At 40.6% G+C, this 18,481-nt stretch overlaps 2 protein-coding genes across 3 annotated transcripts; both read right to left on the bottom strand.

Moving 5' to 3' along the window:
• Positions 1 to 273: 273 nt before the first annotated feature.
• LOC134790109 (uncharacterized) lies at positions 274 to 5,791 on the bottom strand. Of its 2 annotated transcripts, none has more exons than XM_063760893.1 (4): positions 5,660 to 5,791; positions 4,037 to 4,441; positions 3,108 to 3,249; positions 274 to 533 (listed from the first exon to the last, which is right to left on the bottom strand). In XM_063760893.1, the coding sequence occupies exons 1-4, from the start codon at positions 5,742 to 5,744 to the stop codon at positions 278 to 280; spliced, it is 888 nt and encodes a 295-aa protein (XP_063616963.1). In that variant the 5' UTR covers positions 5,745 to 5,791; the 3' UTR covers positions 274 to 277. The 2 variants fall into 2 exon arrangements, with proteins under 2 accessions (XP_063616963.1, XP_063616968.1); XM_063760898.1 differs by having other exon boundaries at positions 3,117 to 3,249.
• A 1,777-nt stretch (positions 5,792 to 7,568) lies between these two features.
• Positions 7,569 to 18,175, bottom strand: LOC134789780 (uncharacterized). Its single transcript, XM_063760430.1, has 19 exons — positions 18,104 to 18,175; positions 17,328 to 17,618; positions 15,779 to 16,120; positions 14,888 to 15,187; positions 14,426 to 14,761; positions 14,041 to 14,340; positions 13,615 to 13,953; positions 13,225 to 13,536; positions 12,672 to 13,007; positions 12,285 to 12,590; positions 11,865 to 12,200; positions 11,306 to 11,605; positions 10,678 to 11,016; positions 10,207 to 10,521; positions 9,787 to 10,128; positions 9,315 to 9,614; positions 9,047 to 9,227; positions 8,366 to 8,529; positions 7,569 to 7,872 (listed from the first exon to the last, which is right to left on the bottom strand). The coding sequence occupies exons 1-19, from the start codon at positions 18,156 to 18,158 to the stop codon at positions 7,637 to 7,639; spliced, it is 5,430 nt and encodes a 1,809-aa protein (XP_063616500.1). The 5' UTR covers positions 18,159 to 18,175; the 3' UTR covers positions 7,569 to 7,636.
• Positions 18,176 to 18,481: the final 306 nt, after the last annotated feature.

Here is an 18,481-nt window from a genome sequence, read left to right as displayed (position 1 = left end):
ATCATCATCATCTCAGCCATAAGACGGCCACTGCTGAACATAGGCCTCCCCCTTAACTTAAGTTAATACTAATGATGTCCAATTGACAAACAACTTTAAATGTAAGCATGTAAATATTTAATTATAACTATAGTGACATTCAACCTATATTTTTTTATTACAAGCCTTGCCCATGATTGGTGACCCTATCATGTTAATAAACTAAAAATCCTCTGGCATCAAGTATTACAAGAGTATCACTGGTAAATAAACGAAAATAATAAATACGTACAATTAATTACAAGCAATATATTTTCAAAATCAGTCCAACTGGCAGAAGTACACTAAATATTAAGTATTTGGTTCCATCTCCACTAGCGCTCACAAGAGGCAAAGCCTCTGAAAGACCGTCCCCGATTTTCCTGACTTCCACGGAACTATGACCTTCGTACACGATGTTTCCAACTGCGATTATCTTCCATACACCTGAGTCCTGGGTGCTCAGGTTACGAATGACGTAAGTACACGTGTGCAGCGATGTCCTCTCGTAATATCTGTAAAACAACGTACAACCAACATTTTTCTTCAGCAGTAACTAAAAAATAATTTAATTCAAGCTTTCGCTCATATCACACTTGTAAGTGTACATAATAAAAAGTATTTACATAATAAAAAAACCCCTGCGAGTTGTCCTGTCAGAACACAACTTTATTGTCAGGAGAATAAAAGCGTTGCGTTAATTTTGGCACCGGACCCGCTTATCGACTTCAAATGTTGTTTCAAATATTAAGTAAGTCCAGATTCTATAGTCTGTATCTTTAGGTATTTAAATAAAAGTATACAAACAATCTGTACATTTTCGGGTAGTTATAACATTTATTGGTTAACCAACCAATTACAAAACCGCCTGGATCAGTCACTGAACGACTTGACTTTAACCTACATTATTTGATCTGCGCGAACTTCGAGTCAACAATTGGCGAGAGGTCGCACAGGACCGAGAAAAGTGGCGCTGTCTTGTGTCGGAGGCCAAGTCGTTTGATCGAAGAAGAAGAAGATCCAAGAAATTTGATCGTGTAATGTTTTCTTCTACCCTGAACTGGCTTAAGGACCCATTTTAGGGTAGATTTTGTTTACTTTTATTTAAATACCTAAAGATACATAGTATAAGTAGATGCAGTCAAAACTGCTCTGCCAACAACAATGTAGGCATTAATGCACAATGCTATTACATTCGGTCGTACACGAAGGAATATTTAAAACGCATAAAGTGATGGGAAAAAATGTTAGGCTTGGTTTTGACAGCTGGACTATATAATACGATAGTGCAAGTCGGCCAATTGGATTATCGAACCTTTAATAACCTTCGGGTTTCAAAGCACGAGGGTTAAACAAAATTTGCCCGCGACTGAAAAACAATTTTTTTCACCACTTACACCAACCTAAAGAAAATATTAACTGTAAGATATCAAATAAAATCAAATCCAAATGAACGTCATTGAATATGTAGGTATCACTCAAAATCATCATTAAAAAGTCAATTCTACCAGCTAACATAAGGAAACAACTCAAAATTTGCATCTGATTACTTTGCTCCACATGTGGATAAAATGCAACTTTCTTTTTTGAACAATCAAGAGAGCCTTTACCAGCTGGTGTGGTGAAAACAAATTATCTATACAGGTAATTACTTTGGATAGCAAGTTATATCTGAGACTGATATTTTTTACGTGTACTGATAAGGTAAAAAAGTATCGTTGTTTAGTCAAATAAAATTTTGACGACCGGTCTGGCCTAGTGGGTAGTGACCCTGCCTATGAAGCCGATGGTCCCGGGTTCGAATCCTGGTAAGGGCATTTATTTGTATGATGATACAGATATTTGTTCCTGAGTCATGGTTTTTTTCTATGTATTTAAGTATTTATATATTATATATATCGTTGTCTGAGTACCCACAACACAAGCCTTCTTGAGCTTACCGTGGGACTTAGTCAATTTGTGTAAAAATGTCCTTAATATTTATTTATTTATTTATTTAAAATAATATTGAGTAGGTACATGTACCTATTCAAAATAATAAAGGTCCAGTACAGTACATTAGATTACCTACTTTTTCGAGATCATGGGTATTTTGTAATGAATTCTAAATCCCTCCTAATATTGTAAGCGAAAGTAACTCTGCCCGTCTGTTACCTCTTTACGCTTACAAGTGTATCTGAGGGCCTACCGCGAAACACGTTCGACGTGTTGCCTCTCTGTCGCACGTGTAAATTCATACGTAATGCTGGTACTGTCAATGCTGGATCGAAACATAGTCTGAAGTTGTGTTTGTATAATGTTCCTACCTACCTAAAGTACCTGTCGTAAGGTCGGTCGACAGAGGGTTGCACCAGCTCACAGGTCCCGACGTCCGGTAAGGGGTACGCGAAACCCAATGTGTTACTGTCAATGCTGGATCGAAACATAGTCTGAAGTTGTGTTTGTATAATGTTCCTACCTACCTAAAGTACCTGTCGTAAGGTCGGTCGACAGAGGGTTGCACCAGCTCACAGGTCCCGACGTCCGGTAAGGGGTACGCGAAACCCAATGTGTTACTGTCAATGCTGGATCGAAACATAGTCTGAAGTTGTGTTTGTATAATGTTCCTACCTACCTAAAGTACCTGTCGTAAGGTCGGTCGACAGAGGGTTGCACCAGCTCACAGGTCCCGACGTCCGGTAAGGGGTACGCGAAACCCAATGTGTTACTGTCAATGCTGGATCGAAACATAGTCTGAATAAGTTGTGTTTGTATATGTTCCTACCTACCTAAAGTACCTGTCGTAAGGTCGGTCGACAGAGGGTTGCACCAGCTCACAGGTCTCGACGTCGGGTAAGGGGTACGCGAAACCAAACTCCAATGTTTTACTGTTAGTGCTTGCGATATCGAAACATGGTCTGAAGTTGTGTTTGTATATGTTCCTACCTACCTAAAGTACCTGTCGTAAGGTCGGTCGACAGAGGGTTGCACCAGCTCACAGGTCTCGACGTTTGGTAAGGGGTACGCGAAACCAAACTCCAATGTGAGTAGTTAGTGCTGGTGATATCGAAACATAGTCTGAAGTTGTGTTTGTATATGTTCCTACCTACCTAAAGTACCTGTCGTATGGTCGGTCGACAGAGGGTTGCACCAGCTCACAGGTCTCGACGTCGGGTAAGGGGTACGCGAAACCGAACTCCAATGTTTCTCCCTCCGTGAGTACGGGGGATGCTGGCTGGATAGGGACGTAATCTAAAATAAAATGAAAATATTTAGGTATTTAAGTAAATGGTCTCTAAACAGCGCTAAATGAGACTTAAAAAATTATGGAAGCGTGATGTAAGCTGTAGGTACGTAAACGTTTATTGTTTTAAACCATTGTTCTTTTTATGGCTTTATTATAATATGTTCGCTTTAAACTTATGTCCATTATGTATGTGCATAAAACCAATCTAACCAAGTTACGCGCGGTGTACCTATATGTACTCTTCCTAATGTTGCTATTGTGACTGTGATGATTGTTTTTACGATTATGTGTTATTATTTATTTATTTGTGATGTTATTCTTTCGCTAACGCCTGATGAAACAATGCACTAAGCATTTGGCAATAACTTTAGCTGCGCATTCCGTATCGAATGCTAGTTAATTGAATTGCCAACATGCGTCTTCGTCTATTCGCTCGGCACAGGTGCCGCCCTGGCGGGTATGAGACATATAATTATTAACAACTGTCTAATATTATGACTTATGAGCACGAAAGTTAACATTTTTAGGGTTCCGTACCAATGGCGGCGCGTCTAGATTGTTCGTAGGCAAACCGTAGCTGAGTTGCCCTTTCTTTTCTTCATAAGTTTAAAGAAAATGGTCCAAGAGCCTGAATATCAGACAAGCCGATGGGAATCGAGTTCTATGGACGCTCCGCCACTTACCGTACCCAAAGGGTAAAAACGGGACCCTGTCTGTCCGTCTATAAGGGAAGCAACTTTTATAATGCTAAATGTACCTGGCAGATTTCTTTAGGTATACTGGTATACTTACCAATTATCTGAATTGTGATAACCTGGAACTCTTCCATCCATGATCCATTCCTCTTGTAATAAATACTGAGCACCCAATTCCCGTGTTCCTCTTGCCCCACAGGCCCAATGACAAATTCATTGTTTCCTCCAAACGAATCATTCGTTTTGGAGTCGACCTTCTGTCCTAGATTAACATTTCTTACACTGTATTTATTATTTACTACGGCTTTATCACCGGTATTCGCATCATGTCTTTCGTCTATCGCTGCATTTTGCTTAATGTCCAGTTTAGTGACGTCATTACTTGGGTTGTATAAATAGTATAGTGCGTCGGTGCTGTATTTTCCTGGTGCAGTGATTGTTACTATGTCGGTGAGGTTACACACTATGAAGAGTGGCGGCAGTTCTTCTTTTGAAAGCGTTTCTGAAATGAATAACAAAATTACTTAAGTACTTATATTATTGTTATAAGTTTTGGACGGTACTCAGAGATATTTTATGTCAAAGTACTCGAATTGTGAGCGCGATGGATTGATATTGAAATGTTTTTCTTTATTTTATGTTTCTGAATTACGGCGCTTCATTGAAGTAAATTCCTGCGGAGTTTATCAAACAGTGGAATAAGTGTCATGCAACGTTGACAAAAATTGTTTGAGCGTATAGTTAGTCATGCGGTTTGTCGGAATGACAAGATATAGGTGGTGATAATATCCACACCGTGTATGTATTTACTTTCGATAACTTATCTAAATAAACTAGTACCTATTGATATACCCAAGCAGTACCTAAGTAGGTTAAACTGGAACATCGCATGTAGGTACTTATCTAGCCATCTGTATTTATTCAGTTGACTTAAAATTAAAAACGGTTCAGTAATGTTAGCGTGAATTGTAAGCTACCTACCTTGTTACGGTGAAAATACTTACCTATTTAAATATTTTAAATATTAAATTTATGGGGACAGTCTTACATAGATTGACCGAGCCTCATACAGAAAAAGCTTGTGATGGATTTAGATAGGTACTTGGCGACGACGACATACGTACTACCATCGTACTACATTAAAATAAATATAATTACATAAATACATAGATAACGAACCAGTATTCGTGATAAACACACAAATAAATGCCTTTACCGGGATTCGAACCCGAGACCTGCTGCGTAGGCATGGCCACTACCAACTGGCTAGGAGGTTGTTAAATTCAAGTTAGGAACCTACCTACTTTTTAGGAATTAGCTAACTTTAAATGACAGCTGACCGTTATTTGAATTACGCGGGCAAAGAGGCCCGTTTCGGGAGGGCATTGCGCCCGCGTCCAAACATATGGCGTTACGGGCGACCAACTCTTAGTCATCGTCACTCGAAGAACTTACAACTTTTTGACAAGCAAAAACAACAATTTTTGATAGGTAGGTATGGATTTTCAATTCGAAATGAATACCTATATGCAAGTTAGTGTTTTAATTTAAAGGAATTGTGTTTTTACTTCACAATAATCACGTAATTTGCTATCGGTGCACGTTTTTTCAATCACTTTTGAGCGTAAACAAACAGAACTTGATAAATCAATGTCCACTTCAATTAAAAAACCTTATTACCGTTACACATCACGCGTGTCTTAGTCGATAAGTCACGTACCTATGTCTGGCTCGTTGTTTTGATGGATCGTCAAACAATTTGAAATGGCGACACAGATTGTGATGATCAACGCACGCGCGTGCATAGCGGCGCGCACGGCCACACTGATATCGTCCACAGACAACACAGTTCACAAAACCTAACAACGCTATACGCAAACGGACCAGTATAAGTTTGACCTTAATTGTTTAAAATGCAAGGGTCAAATGAGAGTAGATATTAGCTCACAGTTGATTAAGCTGTGTTGTGAATAGATAGATTGTATACAAACATTACAAACATTGTCGGTCGACTCGGTCGTTCAGTGGGTTGATGTCTGTGAATGGACTCTTTCAGTAGGTCTACGGTTACCTAATTATTATACCAGCATATGATTGCATATTATTGCATGACGATGGCGGTAGAGTCGGTTTGGCTGTTGACGATAAGTAGGTAGGTACCTATATCGTTTTTCCTACCACGACAATGTCGTTTTCAGTTGTCCCTATCTACCTACCATCGATTTCATACCAACCGTGTAAATAGCTACACGTTAACATATTAACTGCCAGCAACCCGCTAAGCGGGTTCTCTGTTCGGTTCTTGGGCACTATTCGCTACAAACGGGAAAAACCGTGTTATGTGTAAACATCAGTGGATGCGTTAATATAAGAGTGCAATTGAGAACTTCCTCATTTTTGGAAGTCCGTCAATAAACACGTTCCAGAGTGCTGAAGGACAATTCAGTTAAAAAGATTCTCGCTTATTTGGCCTGCTTAACCTATTGGCCTTTGTCTAAATACGATGTTCGTCCTTAGCTTTATACAAGGTGAAATATTATCAAAGTTCATTCATTGAATTAGGTACTTACTTAATATTTTGTTTACACATAGATATTTTTTTTAATTGGAACTTTGGTACCCTTAGTTACTCAATAAAAGGTCAAAATAGATTGTGGAATATGTACAACAAACATTTCTACAGTAGGTTCCCTAACCTATGTAGGTATCCACTTTTCTATACAATTAGTACCTATCAGAACTTGGCTAGGTACTTATAAGTTGGGGCACCGACCGTACGCAGAGTGTTAGGACAGGTATCTGGTACCTGGGGGCCTTCCACCTGTCCAATTTGTATTTTGTCTCACATTTTGCTTAATGGAGAGAGTGAGATGCAATGACATTGGACAGATGGAATACCACCCTAAGCGGGTCCGCATGCTGATGGGCCCTATCCGATCTGCTGCTGTAGGAGGGCTCCGGGCAATTCTCGAGCCCACCCGTCCGGAGTTACCATCCGAGTCTCACCTTGAGTCGTAATTATTTTATAATTATAACTCCGAACTTATCGGGAAGGTAAAATAGATTTAGGTGATAAAGGATACGTGAGAAACCTCCATGCACAAGTGATAAATGATAACAATCTATCAGGTATTAATTATTTTAATTACAGCTATATACAGCTCTTTATCACGAATATGTAGGTATAAACATGGTCTATATACCTATCTAGTAGATCATAAAGAATTCATCAGATTATTTATTAAAAATTAATTATTACAATACATAAAACTGTAGAATTAGTCCTAATATACCTATTTTAAGTACTTATTTTTTGCCTGTCACTCAGTATATCACAGTATATTTAAATATCTATTCACTTTTACAAAACTATTCATATCATATTTTATTGTCATCATTTTGGAAAGCCATTAACTTGCCGAGTACCGAGTAGGTACCTAGGTATATATTACGAATGTACATAAAAAGCAGTTGTTACTATACCAAATTATAAATAAGTATCGAGAAGCATGAAGGAAATAAATATTGGATGAATATATTGAATATAGTTTTATTATATGTGTACCCTATATAGGGTCCCATTTCAGCTTGAGAAGTTAAAAACCGGGACGTACTGTTATATTTTCCGTTGAAACTTTTGATAGCCTTCGTGTAGTCTATGACCAATTTATAACAACAAAATTGAAAACAAATACAACTAGCTCGTCGACCCTAACTCATGATCAACGACAGGACTCCTGCTGGAAACACTGCGCATGCTATTCCGAAGTCGGTTCCACCTCTGCGTACTCCAGGACCGCGATTGGTTCCACGTGTTTGAGCCCCAGTCCCTCGTCGGCTTGTAGCTTAAGAATCCCACCACGATGAAGACCAGGCCGAAGATCACCGTCAGGCTGACGATGAGGGCCGTCGCGTTGAAGGTGGCTGGAGGAGCTGCAGAAAAAAGTAACATGAGAATTCTGACGCAGAAAGAATATCTTACGAGTGATTCGTATACAGTAGACCAAGGTACATTTGCATAAACTTCCTAATTTTCTTTAGAAATTTGTCAAATTTGCGATTAAGAACTGCTACTAAAACACAAACAGGTAATCTTAGGTCATTGTTCAAATTAGGATGCAAAGATTCAAAGATCCAGCTTACGGGGATCAAAATTAACAATCAATAAAGTACGAGTATCTAAATTTAAAAGTGGAAAAAAATACTGTTTTGGGTGAGACTTGAACTCACGGCCTCTGCCACTTTTAAATTTATTCTAAGCTTAATAGCATCGTTCGCAGACGTTTCTGCTTGTTAAAAATTAAAATTACGAGTATCTAGTTTCGAATACCTGCTGCAGATGAAACATAAGAGTAATAGTCCCGTGCGAGCACACAATAGAAACCAACATGAACAGAATACAACCAACGGTAGGTAAGGTACTCACGTCCGATAGCGAGGATGAACGGCTGGCGGTCCTCGTGGCGATCTCCGTTGTCATTAAACCTGGCTGCCAGTACCCAGGTCCCTTCCATGTCGCTGTCTATAGGCCCGAGCTCCACGAAGCAAGCTGTGTTTTGGTTCACTCCTAAGTGCGCGATTCCTGGATACCTGGATCAAATACATCATTGAATGCGGTGAAGGAAACATAGGTTGAAGGGCAATAAACTTGCGCGTCTATGAGTCAAACGAGCGATCACAGTTTGAAATAAATTAGGTAGTTATATTTTACGCATACTTAAGTTATTTGTTAATAGGTATAAATATGCAGCAATTGTACCTACTTAATGCTCTATTATGAAAATACATCATAATCTTTACATGTAGGTACTTTTTGAATTTAATACTAAGCACAAACTTTTTTGACGTGATAACGTCTTATAAATCGATGAACACCGGTAGCATGCACGAAAAAGTGTCACGCTGTGGACAGATCTCCATGGTAACGTTGTGGACAAATCTCCATGGTAACGTTACGGCCAAAGTATGCAATTTTTCATCAATGTTTTCTTATGACGTTATCACGCAAAATTATCGCCCGTAAACCGACTTTACAGACAACCATATTTTTGTATTTATAAATATTATTTATCACAAACTAAATTATGTGCAACTGAGTAAAACTTACGCAAGGTTGGCGAAAATAGGAAGGGTAGTTCCGTCAGGCGTCGTGATAAAGCAGCCTTCGAAGAGATAGTTAAGGTTCTGCCGTGGGATGGAGATTTCGACAGAGGCTCCGTAGTCTCCGTAAATGTCTTTATCGGGTTCTGTTCTGATATCCCACACTTCCGCCGTGATATCATCGGGATCTAGAAGATATTATTTTGGTAGGTACTCATTTGGCAGTTTGATATAAATAATTCGAAAATTAAATACAAAGTTTATTTTTGACTTACTAGCCCAAGAAATCGTAGCTGGCTGTTCCCTTAAATGGGGATCGGTGAACTGTTGTATCAAAACCCAATCTCCGATTAGCGTCTCAGTAATCGGCCCTATCACCACCCGGCAGGACACGAATTTGCTCTGTTCGTGTGCTGTGATGCCGTCCAGAGTTCCTGCCGTGGCCAAGGTGTACTCGTGACCGGATGGGACCCTGAGGAGGCAGTTCCCTGTCTGGCCAGTTTGATTCAACGCCAGGTCGACAAAGTGACCTTCATGTGCAACGTGTTGAAGAGTTGGCAATCTTATGACTCCGTCTAAAATGAAATTAAGTAAGGTTTGTTAGGACAAAACATGCTTATGCGTCATTTCGAGTTACGTCATTTTAGTTATTTTCTGCATCAAAATGAGTAGGTACTTGTAAATTTTTACACTTAATCATGTAGATTCAATACGGTTCATCTAAATTAATAGCCAGTAAAAACTTACCGCTAAAAGTTATATGGCTAGGTGTCTCTGAAATTATTCTCTCCCCAGCTCTATTCACAATCGAAAAGAGTGTCCAAGGCCCCGCCATATCAGCAGTAATAGGACCAATGTCAACAAAACATATGGTGTGACGGTTGGCACCAGCGTACTGAATGCCAGGGTATCCGTTATCGCCGAAGATCGGCAGAGTTGTGAAGTCAGGAGTGATGATATAGCAGCCCTCAGCAAAGCTGTCGTTGTAGTTTCTAGGCGCGGCTAAGGTGAAAACGTCGTTTTCTTCCACGACGATTTCCTCTACAGCTTGCCTTATTAACGTCGGTGGATCTTGTGGACTTGCTGGATCTGCAAAAGGCAAGACCACGTTTTAAAAGTCATATTTCATATGATCAGCTTTAAATACTGTGCAGCTTCAATACTTACGGGCCCAAGATATTTGAACCTGTTGTGTTCTTTCCGTCGTCAAGGAGTCCTGTTGAATAAGAGTCCAAGTGCCGAGCAGCTCTTGGGACATCGGTCCGATTCTAACGTTGCACGACACAAATTGATTGCTTTCACGCACTTGAACTCCCGATACCATTACGGTGTTCTGGAGGAGGAAGGTTTGGCCCGCGGGATTCCTCAGGCTGCAGGACCCAGCTACATTTCCAGTTTCGTTCATAGCAATGTCTACGAATCCTCCGGTGTTAGTGAAGGTTTCACGTCTTGGGAGATTATCCGTGAGAAGGTTCTGATCAGCTAAAATAATTGTTTTAAAAGTTTAATTAATGAAGATAATCACACTTTATTAAATTTTAAAACTTAACAGTCTCTACGAGTCGTAATAAAATGTGGATTTTAGTTCAGATTACAGTTTGATGTTAAAACATTAAAATAAAGGTAGGTGTTCCTTACGTATAAGTGTTATTTGGATAGGTATCCTTAATTCCGCACGGACTCCATAATCGTTAGATTTTGCGGTCAGAATCCAGGTGCCCTCCTCCTCGGGGTCAACCGGTCCTATTTGGACGAAACAGGCAGTAACTCTGTTGGCCCCTGCCCAGATAGTGCCAGGGTAAGCATTGGTTTCCAGAACGGGCAGGACTGTGCCATCCGGAGTGGTAAGGAAACACCCCTCAAACAGGGCATCACCATCACGTGCGATTGAAGTGGATATGATGGTGCCGGGTCGAACGCTGTATGTTTGTTGCTCTTGTGTTGTTACTTGCCGTTGTGCCGACGGGTCCGCAGGGTCTGGATTGAAAATAGTGGTAAACATGGATGTATAAAACAAAGCAAACTTTCATTTTCTTAATCACACGAATTTCCTTCCTAAATCTATAAAGAGATATGATTCATTTTGTGTGATTATTTGCGTGGAATACTTAAGTAGTTCTGGGTGCCTAGCCAAGGTGACAATCGCTTGCGCTGCCACAATTCTTTATAATTCTTGCATATTAGTACGAAAGGGACCGTTGTATTTCGTTCGCTACGGAGCGTAAATGATTGGCATGTTGGCTGCGCACCCAGTTCATAAACTTACTTTCCCAAGTAATCGTCATATTTTGATGCCTTTCAGTATTATCTGATCCCATATGCGAAATAACCCAATCGCCCAAAAGAGATTCCGTCATTGGTCCAATAACAACTCTACACGCGACGAATTTACTCGCGGCATGTATAGCAACTCCTGGTATATTCGATGTCGTGCCTAAGATGTACTCTTGGCCGTCAGGAGTAGTCAAGCTGCAACCTCCTGTAGTACCAGTTTGATTCAAGTTTAAGTCCACGTAACCACCTAAGTACGTCAATTCGTGGATAGGTAGATGTCTATGTGTGCCATCTGAAAAAATAAGAGGATTGTCAATTAATCACACCATTTTTACGGGTACCTTTTCAGTTCGAGTTCTGACACTTTTCATTGAATAACTCAATATGTTGATCGGATAAACATTGTATAATTATTGATTGGCTATTTATTTTGCCCTTTGTATCCAACTGATTGATATCATAGCTAGTTTTTTGGATACCTCCTACCGCGCATAAATTGTCCCGCGCGCATTGTGTAATTTAAATTAAATATTAATCAAAATTTCACTCACCGACTAGAACGATGTTAATAGGCAACTGCGACTCAACTCTGCTTCCGGCATTGTTAAACCTTGCGGCTATGGTCCATGTCCCGACCATATCGGCGTCCATGGGTCCCAAGTCGACGAAGCACGCTGTAAACCTGTTAACACCGGCGTGGGCGATGCCAGGGTACTCCATATGAGGAAACAGCGGTAAGACAGTGCCATCAGGGGTGGTGATGTAACAACCCTCAAATAACCCATCTTCTCTAGCTACGAACACATTACGAATTTCACCAGTATCTGCTCTTAGATCATATTGGGATGCAATAATTAATCTTGGTGCAGCATTGGGATTAGAAGGATCTGAAATAAAGGTTATAATAAGTTGTGGTTACTGGTTTGACGTCAATAGCTTCAGTATATTATCAAAAACTTGACGACACTTACTTGCCCATGAAAACAAAGCAGCTTGCCTTCTGTGTCTACCATCCACACTATTCTCGACGAGCGTCCAGGTACCTAACAGTTGCTCAGTCATAGGTCCGATAGTTACACTGCAAGAGACAAATTTATTCGGCCCGTGAACTGTAACTCCAGGTATATTTGAATCTGCCGCAAGCTCGTGATATTCTCCACCGGGCGTCAACAGAGCACAGCTTTGGACTGGACTGTTCATATTATCCAGACTTAGGTCAACTAACGCATCAATATTGGTCAAATACTCGAGCGCTGGTAACTCCAGTTCATTTCCAGCTAAAACATAAATTATAGTGTTTAGTCCTATTGCTTTTAACTCAATAGCAACTGTATTATTCACATTATTAAACGACTTACTGTCGCGTCCTAATGTAATAGACTGTTGTGACTCCAAAAGTGATCCATCATCATCGAATCTCGCCGCCAAGGTCCATCTGCCAAGCATACTGTCATCGAGTGGGCCGAGTAGAGCGTTACAAGAAGCAATACTGTTGGCTCTAGCCCAGCCGACACCAGGGTAGTTGTGGCCTTCGGAGTGAGGCATAACAGTACCATCGGGAGCTATGATGACGCAGCTTATTTGCAAACCTTGATGCCAAGGTACGGTAACTGAGATAATGTCACCGAATGCCCCGATCACATTTTGTTCTGGTGCTGTTATAACCTGATACGACCATGATGGGTCCATTGGATCTGTAAATAGAATCAGACTTAATAATCTTCGGTGTAAATGTTAATACTTTCTTAACAATGTCTTAATGCCTGCAACAATATTATCAAAGATACGCTTATAAGTATAGGTATATTTCAAACACCTATGAACACAGTACAAAGATATTGACTCTAAGATACTGATACATAATGAGATTTAGTTTGGCCAAATAGTAAATGCGAATATTTTGTTACTTACTTGCCCAAAATACACTAGCATGGACATGTCTATCTCTTTCCCCGGCGACTTGGTGCATCAAAGACCAATCGCCCAACAGGTCGTCACTCATTGGCCCGATGGTTACTCTGCAGGCCACAAACTTGCTGCTGCTGTGCACGGTGATTCCAGGGTTGTTGAACGTGGAGTCTAGTACGAAGATCTGTCCGGCTGGGTTCCTGAGCATGCAAGTACCGGCACTGATACCGATACTGCCCGCTTGTTCCAGATTAATATCTACATTGTCTCCTCTATGCGTCTGTACTATAAGTGGTGGCAGGTTCGTAATTCCATCTGTAATCGACAAAAAATGTTAACCCGGTGTCCGTAGTTATAATGAGCCTTTTGAACTCTCCGACAATGTTTACTTACCATCTTCGATTATAGTAAAACTCTGTTGAGATTCCGTTCTAAATCCGACATGGTGACCCATTCCTGACAATGTATACCGACCAACCATGTCAGCAGTCACTGGACCGATCTCAATGGGACAACTAATACTCCTGTTAGGTTGACCAAGCCTAATTCCAGGGTAGATGGTGTTGTACATCACCGGGATTACGGTCCCGTCTGGGATGGTCAGGAAACAACCAAAGAAAGTACCCATCTCTCGCCCGACCCCCACTTCTACTATACCGTCAAGGTCCGTAGGTAGTATTAACTCGGGGGCAATAATCAGTTGTCTTGCATCCCTCTCGGGATCTGCTGGGTCTAAATAAACAAAATCGTTATCATGTTTAGCTGTGTACAGGTAATGCATTAAATTAAGTTACAATATAGGTACATATGTAAACTTACGGGCCCATTGAATGATGACAGGTTGTCTACGCTGCAGCCCGGTGCTTTGCTCAACCAGTACCCATTGACCTATCAAATTCTCAGCCATTGGTCCGATGGTGACTCGGCAGGATACGTAACTGGAGCTGCTGTGGACGGTGACGCCGGCTAAAGGTGTGGCTCCGGGCGTTATGGCATATTCAATCCCACTTGGTGCCTGGAGTCGGCAAGTCGCTGTCACTCCAGTTTGGTTCAAATTAATATCGATTGTCGCTCCTATGTTTGTCCAGTGCCGCATACGTGGCAGTGTTCTGACGCCGGCTGTAAATTAAAACAGTTTTATTTGCTAAATATATCAGATTTATCATTTAGAGTTGACAAATCTGTTTTAACACTAAGTACTTACTGTCCTGGGTAACATGAAAAACTTGCGCCAATTCAATGTGTCTTCCGTCGACATCGTGTCTTGCGTGTAAGGTCCAGTCACCCCACATTTCAGTATTTAAGGGGCCTAGTTCAACAACGCACGATGATACTCTATTGGATAACACGTGCTGTATTCCCGGATAGTTTCGTCCGTACATAGGCAAATGTACTCCGGTAGGTGTGGTGATGTAGCAAAACTCAAAGAAGCCTTCGTTTCTTCCTATAAATATTTCTGTAGTGGATCCAGTGGTTGCAAAAATTTCCCTTGGCATATCGTGCGCCACAAACCAGGATTCTTCATCCGGGTTGGAAGGATCTGGAAAAAAATTGACTTAATAACACACGTAACCTACAACTACTAAAATATCGGACCTACAATTTACTTCAATGCAATGAACTTCAGTTCACTTTCATATTACTAATTGGTTCTGCGAGTACTTACTTGCCCATTGAAAAATTACATGTTGCCGACGCTGCGTACTATCAGTGTTTTGCTGAACCAACGTCCATTCCCCTAGCAAACTCTGTTCCATGGGTCCTATACGCACGCGGCAGATGACGTATTGGTCGGCGTTGTAGACCGTGACTCCTGGGATGGTGGAGGCTGTACTAAGGGTGTATTCTGTGCCAGCAGGATCGATTAAAATGCAGGTGGCGAGGTTGACTGTTCGATTCAAGCTGATGTCGTATGTTTTGCCAGTGTGGGTCAGATATTCCAACACGGGTAAATGCTCGATCCCATCTGGAAAAAAAAATGTTCTTTAAATCACAGTCACAGTGGAATGCTTTTTAATGTGGTTTGAGCACTATGACTCCGATAGCACTGCCTATTAGCCGGCTAGTTGCTAACCGACGAAATACAAAGATTGTCACTGTCTACATATTATTATGCCTACCTAACTTTCATACAATATATATACAGTGGTACTACTAAACGAAATTAATAACTAGCTTAAATCTAAAATAGGCCCTTGAGGCATTGTACCAAGGATGCTGGCGGCATTTCCTCGCTGTATCGCAATGCTGATACGTTGTGCGAGGTAGCCGCCAGCTCTTCGGTCACCAGTTACGTCAACCAGACGCTTCGCGATTTCTGCGAACAACTTATGCGCGCTGGGACCCCATGGACCTAGAGTTTCAACACCAAGTTTCAACGCCTTTCATTCCTATCAAGTATATTTTTAATGTACCTACAATCTACATACCTACCTATAATCATTAACATAATCATTGCATTTATTCGTGATAAACTATAACATACACAAGTACAGAACAACAAAGAAAGTTAAACATAAAATAAATAAGTCGTTTACCAAGAAATGGTCCCGCCTACCTTCCTCGTGAACAAGTACAGGTTGTTGCGCCTCGATCAAAAGCCCGTTATGGACGAACCAGCCGCTCATCATCCATGCCCCGAGCATGTCCGCGTCAATAGGCCCCAGCTGCACACTACAAATGTTCGTGAAAGTAGGTCTTGAAGTCCACTGAATGCCAGGATAGTCAGTAGTGTCCGACAAGGGCATGGTGGTGCCATCAGGGGCTGTGATGAAGCAGCCTTCGTAGGTACCGGTTTCTCGGCGAAGGTTTGCGACGACTAAACCACCGACGTCTACTTTGTAGTGTTGTTCGCCACTTAAGACTCTTTGTCGTGCTGTCGCTGAAGGATTTGCGGTATCTGAAATTAGAATTTTATTCTTTATCAATCCTTCAAATTGCAACCTTCACCCACACAAATAGAGTCTGTGCGGGAGGGGAATGTATTATTAATAGCCTTTCAAAATATTAGTAATATTATTACACAAAATCGATTAGGAAAGAAAATAAAACGAAAAAAAAGAATCGGGTACTGATGAAGTTAAAGTGACGCCACAATTTTTGTGACTCTCTCTCCCGTTTATCACAACATGTCACATATTCTTGACCCCCTTCCTCCCCCTAAACGTGTGATGTAATTAATGGATGATCCTGTAGGTGTATTTCGTAAGAAATAAGTAGGTATTCTGTAATGTGCAATTTGTATGTTTGTTGTACAAAATTGTATTTAACGTACGTGTACCAGTAATGCTACCAATAAAGATTATCTTATCTTATCTTATCGGCTTGCATGAACAAATACCTATTGCAGAAGTGCGCAGCGCAGCTTTCAGCAACTTTCCTGTACCTACCTAATTGTGCCTAACTGTGATGATGTCAGAATCTTGTGTAAAAATCGATCCAATATTAACCAATGGATCCTATCCTATTGCTTGTAAAATATTTTCCATAGTGACAATATCCAGAGATCAAAATGGGGACTAACGTTTGTATGGAGAAGCGGTCGCGGAAGGTCTACCACTTTCTTCTTAGACTCAGATTCAGACATGTTAAAACTTCTACTTGCTACTTGCCCACTTAAATGAGTTGCTAAGGGCCACTTGCACCATCCCACGAACCCGGGGTTAACCGGTTAAACCGTTAACCGAGCGTCAAATTGTACTGGTAACCATGGTAACTCCAGGTTTAACCGGTTAACCTCGGGTTAGTGGCAAGGCTCGGAACCGGTTTGTTAGTACCTACACGTTAATATTGGGCTACACGGGTATAACCCGAAATAGCCCAATATTTTAAATAATTTTATGCTCTTAACGTAGGACTGAAGTATGTACCTATTTAGTTAACAACTTCGTATTATTAGATTGTCCAATAAAAAGTTAAATAATAAACCAAAGAACAAAAAAGAACAAAGAACGCAATAGTACCGGTATTTTTTGTATGAAGAAAAAACCGGTTCCGAGCCTTGGTTAGTGGGATGGTGCAAGTGGCGCTAAGTGAACTCCTTGGACTGCGTGCTGAACTTCCGCATTGTTTGAAGATTTACTGGATATGAAACATCTGGAACTTACCAGCCCAAGCAATAGTAACGGGTTGAATGCGAGAAGTAAGTCCTGAATTCTCAATCAACTCCCAACTGCCAAGAAGCGCTGCTGTCATTGGTCCAATAGTAACTCGACAAGACACAAATTTGCTGCTTGGCTGAACTGTAACCCCCACCACGTTGAGGGAGGCTAGGTCGACCTCTAGACCGTTGGGCTGTTTTAGCAGACATGTTCCCGCGGTGCCTGTGTTGCTGAGATTAATGTCGACGGTGGCGTCGGTGTTGGTAAGGAAGTTGATGGTCTTCAATGTTTGTTGAGCTGTTGACAGAAATTTTATAAAAGTGGGTGTGGTATAGCTTGAATCTAATAATTAATAAATTCATAGATTATTATACCTAACGAGTAAAAAAAACTGCCTAAATCTATATCTAAAAGGAAACAGAGCAACTTTAAATCGTTATTATTTAAATAATAACGATTTTAATTAAACGGTTGTTTTTTTTAACATTTATTTACATACAATATATATACAGTGGTACTACTAAACGAAATTAATAACTAGCTTAAATCTAAAATAGGCCCTTGAGGCATTGTACCAAGGATGCTGGCGGCATTTCCTCGCTGTATCGCAACGGTTGTTATAAGTAAATAATTATTTTCCTTAAGTTGACCAAATTATTTATGAAGGAGCGATACTTAGCCAAGTTATTTTTTTAGTTGTAAATAAAAATAAATGGACAATCCATTTCCATCCTGAAAATATTAACCGAAAGCGAAGATATAATAATATATGCTTAACTAACCATACGCATGACTGGCAAGGTAATACGTCACTAGACACAGAACTGTCCACCGCATCTTGCCTTAATCACCACACCAATATTCACAGACTACTAAATTCCGCCCCCATTTTTATTATTTAAGCAAGCAATATCTAAAGCCCGTGGTACACATATAGGCGCTGCTAGCTAGCAGCAGAATATTATATCGCTTACTAATGATAGCACTATCAAATGCCTACTCGTACTGTACTTATTGTAGGATATACTTACTTGCAGTCGTAGGTATCAGTTGCATATATTGCATACATACCTATGTATACTTTCATGCCAAGTATGGCACTCCTAAGGTACGAGTATATGCATGCATTCTGGTAAGTCGGTGCAAACTTAGCGTGTTCG

This window comes from Cydia splendana, chromosome 1, assembly GCF_910591565.1.
Source record: "Cydia splendana chromosome 1, ilCydSple1.2, whole genome shotgun sequence".
Taxonomy (NCBI): Eukaryota; Metazoa; Arthropoda; class Insecta; order Lepidoptera; family Tortricidae; genus Cydia; species Cydia splendana.
This window is presented reverse-complemented; position numbering and strand designations above follow the sequence as displayed.

What these genes read in the sequence shown, in the direction of transcription:
- LOC134790109 (XM_063760893.1), bottom strand. Translation starts at nt 5,744, where the DNA reads ATGCACGCGCGTGCGTTGATCATCACAATCTGTGTCGCCATTTCAAAT. An exon ending in TATCACAATTCAGATAATTG is followed by an intron (nt 3,250 to 4,036) that starts GTAAGTATACCA and finishes ATTTTATTTTAG; the next exon opens with ATTACGTCCCTATCCAGCCA. An exon ending in CCATACGACAGGTACTTTAG is followed by an intron (nt 534 to 3,107) that starts GTAGGTAGGAAC and finishes GTTGTTTTACAG; the next exon opens with ATATTACGAGAGGACATCGC.
- LOC134789780 (XM_063760430.1), bottom strand. Translation starts at nt 18,158, where the DNA reads ATGCGGTGGACAGTTCTGTGTCTAGTGACGTATTACCTTGCCAGTCAT. An exon ending in TTTTACTATAATCGAAGATG is followed by an intron (nt 13,537 to 13,614) that starts GTAAGTAAACAT and finishes TGTCGATTACAG; the next exon opens with ATGGAATTACGAACCTGCCA. An exon ending in GTTCATCCTCGCTATCGGAC is followed by an intron (nt 7,873 to 8,365) that starts GTGAGTACCTTA and finishes TTTTTTCTGCAG; the next exon opens with CTCCTCCAGCCACCTTCAAC.